At 48.8% G+C, this 7738-nt stretch overlaps 1 protein-coding gene across 1 annotated transcript; it reads right to left on the bottom strand.

Moving 5' to 3' along the window:
• Nucleotides 1–4: 4 nt before the first annotated feature.
• LOC112818961 (uncharacterized) lies at nt 5–6444 on the bottom strand (the record flags this gene model as incomplete). Its single annotated transcript, XM_073890706.1, has 3 exons — nt 5614–6444; nt 5389–5515; nt 5–1722 (listed from the first exon to the last, which is right to left on the bottom strand). Coding segments are annotated over exons 2-3 (1752 nt in total), but the record flags the coding sequence as incomplete, so codon positions are not given.
• Nucleotides 6445–7738: the final 1294 nt, after the last annotated feature.

Genomic DNA, 7738 nt, shown 5'->3' with positions numbered 1-7738 from the left:
GCTTTTGTCCAGTGTGAAGTCTCTGGTGATAACGGAGGGCAGAACTACTGGTAAAAGATTTCCCACATTCACGACACTCATAAGGACGTTCTCCAGTGTGAAGTCTCTGGTGAGAACGGAGGGTAGAACTAGCAGTGTAAGATTTCCCACATTCACAGCACTCATAAGGCCTTTGTCCAGTATGAAGTCTCCGGTGAGAAGACAGGGCAGAACTAAAAGTAAAAGATTTCCCACATTCACGGCACTCATAAGGCCTTTCCCCAGTATGAAGTCTCTGGTGAGAACGGAGGGCAGAACGAGCAGTGTAAGATTTCCCACATTCACAGCACTCAAAAGGCCGTTCTCCAGTGTGAACTCTCTGATGATGACGGAGGGCAGAACTAGCAGTAAAATTTTTCCCACATTCATTACACTCATAAGGCCTTTCACCTGAGTGAACCTTTATGTGTACACTGAGGCTTGTTTTTCGGATAAAGGATTTGCCACATTCACTGCACTCATAAGGTCTTTCTCCAGTGTGAACTCTCTGGTGATAACGTAAGATAAAACTACCAGCAAAAGATTTCCCACATTCACCGCACACATAAGGCCTTACTCCACTATGAATTGATTGGTGATAACGTAGGGCAGAACTACCAGCAAAAGATTTCTCACATTCATTGCATTTATAAGGCTTTTGACCAGTGTGAACTCTCTGGTGAGAACGGAGGGCAGAACTACTGGTAAAAGATTTTCCACAGTCACCGCACTCATACCGTCTTTCCCCTGCATGAGATCTCTGATGATAGGAGAGGGCAGACATAGAGGGAAAAGATTTTGCGCAGCCATGACACTTAAAAAACCCTTCTCCAGACTCAACCCTATGAGTAATCAACACTGAGCTACAGCTAAGAGCTTTTGCACATCCACTGCAAACGTAACTCTTCACTCCACTGTGCCATCCCTGGGGATGAATGAGGACAGATTTGTGGCCTAAGGATTTCCCACATTTGCTGCACGTGTACTGCCTGGATGCACTGTGAGTCTTTCCATGTTCCTTCAGCGTTGGCGTCTGCTTAAGCGATTTTCCACATTGACCAAACTCGTGTGTTCTTCCAGTATGGTATCTCTGGTGTATGGCAAATAAAGATTTGTACCTGAATGTTTTCCCACATTCACTACACACAAAGGACTGTCTTCCAAGGTGGACACCCTGCTCCCGATTATGTGTGTGTTTGGGACCAAAGGTGTTCTTGCATTCTCCCCAGGTGTCATGACTTTTTCTGCCTTGTAAAGTTGCCCTGCGCTGGGTGATCGTGTGTGGCTTCTCCCCAGTATCAGTGGCCTCTTGCTGCAGATGCCCCGAGCCAGACAGGAAGTCCTTCCGAACTTCTCCACAGGTAAGGGGCTTTCCTGAACCATGGAATCCCCAGCTCTTCACAACAGAGGCCCTGTCCACACGGCTTCTGGAGGGTTCTGCTGCCACGTGCTGCTCCTGCTGCTGCTGAAACTTTACACTGAAATAAAATCGTTTCCCACAGGCCCCACACCTCAACAGTTTCTGGCTGTTTTCTTTTCCCTGGTGCGCAGACAAGTGGAAAATGTCTCTCAGGACTGGACCACACATCTCACAGGGGTGGGTCTTCCGCGAAGACTGAGCTGCCTTGGGCGTCCTGGTCTGTGACACGCCTACAGAAGTGCTCTGGGCAAAGGGTGCCTCATCCTCTGCTCCACAGCAGCAACCTGAAGGCGAAGAAGCGCTGGTGAAATTTGTGTTGACTATAGCGAGGGGGTGAGCCCATCACATACACGCACCCGACTCATCTAGGCAGGACTGTATGGCACGCTTTTCCACACACACGAGATGAAATTCAACTGAAGGAGTGGCCAAAGTATTATGGAGAGCACACCAGAAGGACAAAAACACTAGGGTATGACACAAGGGAGAGAGCCAGGGTCTACAACTTGTTTTCTGCCTACACAAAGGTTTGTGTAGGACCGTTTCTGCTGCTGGTGTTTGGCTGAGTAGACGGCTGCAGCACAATCCAATCACACGAAACTGACTGCAGTCAAGGTCAGTTTAAGGACACGTGAATGTCTCATTTCAAAATGTTTGGGGGTGAACGGTGAGGTACACAGAAAGAGCAGTGACAGAAATGGGAGAGACGTGCACACCTGAGATGCAGGGATTATCCCTGTCCTGGAATTCACGGAATTACCAAAGGAGTAGAATGCATGTGACAAAAAAATGTCAACAGCGAGGAAGGAACGACAGAAACGGGGTGTGGCCATCGGCAATGGCACCAAACCCTGGCTGAACAAAGGTGCCCGGTGCGATCAAACACAGGCCGGATATCACACCGTTGCCAGCTACCATTCATGAGAAACGGGCTCCCTGTGACACCACCTGGTCTTGTCTGGAGCATGTCCATGCTTTGATACACAAGGCACTCCTCCCTGTAAGCCGTAGCTGAGCAACTACAGGATACAGGAAGATAGAAATGCTGTAGGAAAACAGGCCAAGTGGACCGCCAGCACTATCCTAGAGCTACTCAGGACACGATGGACACAGAAGAACGTCCTATGGAACTGTTATCAGCAGCAAGGGAGAATGAGAGATACCATCCTTCACCCCAAGAAACATCAACGCAACAGCTGTCCATGAGTGACATTAGCCTCCGAGGGCTCAACCGTCCAATTAAGATGGACTAGTCCACAGTGGAGCATAAAAGAGCACAAGCACACAGAAACGACAGCTGGAGACTGTTATTAGCAGAGACAGGTGGGGACGGGTGGGAAATAAGGCCTGGGGCTATCTCCATCTGCCACAGGGTGGGTGCGACTGCAGTCCCTGCTCAGCAGAGCCTCCAGCTTCCGGCTCCGCAGAGGACACTGGAACATTTGCCACCAAGTCAACCAAAGCCTAAAGCCAAAGCCATCTTCCGAAGATCAAACCTTTAAGCAGCACATTTCTGATTTCAAACTAGATCACAAAGCTAGACAATTCAAGACAATTGGGTACTGGCATAAAAACAGAACAACAGAATGGAAGGAAAAGCCCGTAAGGACAGCCACACATATACGGTCCAACTACTCTTTGACCGTTATGCCAAGAAACGACGCTGGGGAAGAAATAACCTCTTTCGTCCTACTGCTGCGAAACAGAGGAGTATCCAAATGATTAAATAAGACTGGATCCCCATCTTATAGCACTCCTTGAAACGCACGTGTAATTGATTAAAGACCAAAACTTATGACCTGAAACCCTAAAACTCCCAGCAAAAACAGAGGGAAGAGCCTCTTTAACCTTACTCCTGGCAATGGGTTTTTGAACAGGACACCCAAAGCATATATAATGAAAGCAAAAGCAAACAAGCAGGACTGTACCAAATGGAAAAGTTACAAAGAACATCTGGAGCAGGGCGGAGCAGGGCGGGGCAGGGCGGGGCGGGGCGGGGGGGGGGGGGGGGGGGGGGGCCCTGGCAGGCACAAGCAGGTAGAGCATGTGACACTTGATCACGGGAGCCGTGAGTTCCAGCCCCACATGGGGTGTACAGATTCCAAAAAAAATTTTTTTCTAACGTTTAAGCAAAATAGTAAGGTGACAGGGCGCCTGGGTGGCTCAGATGGTTGGGCGTCTGCCTTCGGCTCAGGTCATGATCCCAGGGTCCTGGATTGAGTCCCGCATCGGGCTCCCTGCTCCTTGGGAGCCTGTTTCTCCCTCTGCTTCTCTCTCTCTCTCTCTCTCTCTCTCCCTCTGTCTCTCATGAATAAATTAAAAAAAAAAATAGTAAGGTGACAAAGAACATTTTGGAAACACGGGACGCCTGGGTGGCTCAGCCGGTTAAGCGTCTGCCTTCGGCTCAGGTCATAATCCTAGGGTCCTGGGATCTAGCCCCACGTGGGGCTCCTTGCTCAGCGGGGATCCTGCTTCTCCCTCTGCCCGTCACTCCCCCTGCTTGTGCGTGCTCTAACAAACAAACAAATGTCTTAAAAAAAAAAAAAAAAGAACGTTCAGTAAACACGCACATGCATGAAAACTAAGACATAAAAAGGCAACACTGCCACTTTCCACAACATGGAGGAACTTGGAAAACATTATGCTAGGTGAAATCATCACACAGAAGAGACAAATACTGTATGGCATTATTTACATGGATATCCTTTTTTTTTATTTTAAAGACGTATTTATTTGTGAGGGAGAGACTGAGAGAGCGCCTGTGCCCACGAACAGGGGGGGAGATGGTGGTCAGGTATACACACTTCCATTTACAAGATGATTCAGTCCTGAGGAACTAATACAGCATGTTGACTACAGTTACTACTGCATTTGTAGAGCTCAAATTTGCTAAGAGAGTAGATATCAAGCTTTCTCACCACCACCACCACCAAAAGTAACTATGCCAAGTGATGGTTGTGTTGACTAACTTCATTTTGGTATTAATTTCATAATCTTTTTTTTTTACGATTTTTATTTATTTATTCATGAGAGACACACGGGGGGGGGCAGAGGGAGAAGCAGGCTCCTAAGGAGCAGGGAGCCCGATGCGGGATTCGATCCCAGGACTCCGGGATCATGACCTGAGCCGAAGGCAGACGCTCAACCATCTGAGCCACCCAGGCACCCTTAATTTCATAATGTTTAAGTACATGAAATCATTACATAATACTTTCAATTATATAATTCGATTTGTCAATCATACCTCACAAACCTGAAGGAGGGGGGAAGGTAGAAGAGAGATGTACACATTACAAACAGATCCATACAGGGGCACCTGGGTGGCTCAGTCGGTTAAGCGTCTGCCTCCGGCTCAGGTCATGATCCCAGAGGCCTGGGATCGAGTCCTGCATTGGGGGTCCTTGCTAAGAGGGGAGCCTGCTTCTCCCTCTGCCTGCTGCTGCTCTCTCTCTCTCTCTGACAAATAAATCAATAAAATCTTTAAAAACTAAAACCAAAAGATCCATACAGGACATTCTTGAGAACTAGCCCACGGTCCTTTAAGGTAGTGACCATACCAATGCCTCCAATTTCAGGCACAGAAAGGCACAAGGAAATGTCACCTAAGAGAAGGGGAAAAACCTAGGCCATCGAAAAGTCATGGATCTAGACACATGGACCCAGCCAGGGAGAGGGCAAGCAAGGTGCAATCCATCAGCCTCACTGCATGACCACTGACCTCCAATCTTACCCGATCAGGGCTCAGCACAGAGGGCACTGGGAGCTGCACGGCAGAGAAAAGGGCACACAAACAACACAGAGCTAGCAACAAAAGCAACTAACCAGAAAGCTGGGAAAGCAAGCAGTGCCCACAGTCCACATGAGAGGAGAAACCTACCCTGGAAAATGCAGAGGGGGGACGTGGGAGTACAGAGTCTAGTCCAGGTCAAAGTGGGGGCTGAGGGCCTTACCCAGTGAGGATATAAGTGTAAAGTTCTCCAGCATCACATGGTGGTAGAGCCGTCTCTGAGCCTCATCAAGAAGCCTCCACTCCTTCCAGGAGAAGTACACGGCAATGTCCTCAAAGGTCACACCACCCTTTCATGAAACAGACAGATGAAATCATGAACATCCTCTGAGAACCCACAATCCAACCCCCCAACATCCACCCCAGCTCCCCGCCTCAGAATAAACACCAGGTCCTGGGGCCTCTAATGCCACGCTCCTCTCACCTTCCCATCAATCACTGTGTTCAGTCCTCAGGAGCAACAGGCAGGGGGACACATGGATGCACTCTAAGCTCTGGGTCTGGCCTGCAAGGTCATCCCCCTGCCACGGTATTCCCATGGAGTCTCCCACGTTGTGCCCTCAAGACAGCCAATTATAGGCCCTGCCTTACCAGGAAGTCTTCAGTACCAGGGCGCTGAGGCCCTTAGCTCACACTTCCCCTCCACGTGTACAGGATTCTGTAGACTCTACCACTCTCACGTCTTCAGACCCCACAGATGAACTCCCACACCTTCCTGCCCCACAACAAAGGATCCTCCCTTGACTCACACTCGTACTTGTCACGTGACATCCACAGGATGTTTGACAAACTCAAACAGGTTCCAGTCCCACCCAGTACTCCCATGGATCCCAAAACAGGGAAAGCCTCAAATGCTGCTGAGAAGCCCTCCTCAGCTGCCTGTAACCCTCCCTTCAGTAACAGACACTCACAACCACGGTCAGCTTCGGATACTCACAGACCCTCTTCCACTTCTCTGCTGCCCACGCTGTCCCGCCACAATTGGGAACCAATCGTCCTCTACTGAACCTTTGTGAAAACCCCAGCCCTAAGGGTCTCCCTGCCAGGCACGGGGAGGGACCACAAATGACATCTGCCCCAGACTTTTTCTAGCAGGAAGACTCTGAAACACCCCAGACACCACAGAAGCTGACCACAAGATTCTGGTGAAGCCCTAGAACGCGGGACAGAGAGCAGCCCCCGCCTCACTGTCACCTTGTCTCAATCGGAGATGACCTCAGCCATCTCTTCCAATCATCCCAAAGAACCTTGGCCATCATCTGCCAGATCTCTCTCTCTCCTTCACTCATGTTGACAATGCCCATCAACCACAACCACGTGCTGCGCCAGAGAACCACTCTTCAGCACCTCTTAGTAGGATGCTTGACCTACCGGCAGCGTTGCCACTACGCTCTGCATTCTCTTCCTAAATGTGAGCCAAATCTCCACCCGGCCCACACAGGAGCCATCACTTTTTCAACCCTCCATCCTGAAACCTTCCCCCAGTTTCCCAAACTTTGCTGTCCAGCTCCCTACTTGATTCCATGACTCACTCTTCTCTGACACATCTGAGACTGTAAACAATTCAGTACATCACAAAGGTTTTGGGTTATAATGCAAATTAACACAGAAGCTGAATTATTTATATATATATGTATGTCGATATTATTTATTTATTTGCAATTATCCTCAGACAGAACAAGTTTGGGATGTGCAATCTACTTGTTCCCTCATGTGGGGAGAGCCCAATCCTGCTTTCAAACCACCCCTTAGAGTGCACAAAATGTACAAGATTAAACTAAACCAAGATGGCGTTTACTAATGCATCAACCAGAGCAACATGTGGCACATAATTCCTGTGTGGTGACCTGGGAGCTAGAGTCATCAAAGCAGAGTGAGACCAATAACATCCCCATGGGATTTAGTCTTCCTGTGCAAGTCACCACCCAGAACTCAGATCACCCACTGTGGACCAACACTGGGTCACATCCATGCCCTAATTTAGAACAGAATGAGGAGTTCCAATTACCCATAATTTAGATGCGCAAACAAGAAAGCAGACAGGTCAGCATCATTAACCATGTTGGGGTGGTGACTTATGCACACTATGGGAACCGCCAGGTGGCAGAGGTGAAAGGACTTCTGCCACAGACACTGACAGGGACTTCCATCGTGCAATAACTGCATGCACATCAGAAAGCACAATGCAGGTTCTGAATTTTTCTGAAAATAGCTGGAACTTATGGGAAGTCACTCCACTGCAGACATTTGGGTGAACCACGTTCCAGTCAGGTAGGTGGCTGCCTCAGAGGTTGTCCTCCAGCCGAAACTATACTAAGCAAGGAAGTATCACCTTCTGTGCTATTTTAAATCCTTCCTGCAGTGTGAAGACTGGAATGGTATCTAAAACCACGATGACTGATAAAAGATTCCCCACATTCACAGCACTCTAAGGCCTTTCTCCAGTGTGAAGTCTCTGGTGACGATGGAGGGCAGAACTAGCAGTAAATGATTTCCCACATTCATTACACTCA

This window comes from Callorhinus ursinus, unplaced genomic scaffold (genome assembly GCF_003265705.2).
Source record: "Callorhinus ursinus isolate GAN/ISIS: 27379988/994484 unplaced genomic scaffold, GSC_fseal_2.0 scaffold2412, whole genome shotgun sequence".
NCBI classification, from domain to species: domain Eukaryota; kingdom Metazoa; phylum Chordata; class Mammalia; order Carnivora; family Otariidae; genus Callorhinus; species Callorhinus ursinus.
This window is presented reverse-complemented; position numbering and strand designations above follow the sequence as displayed.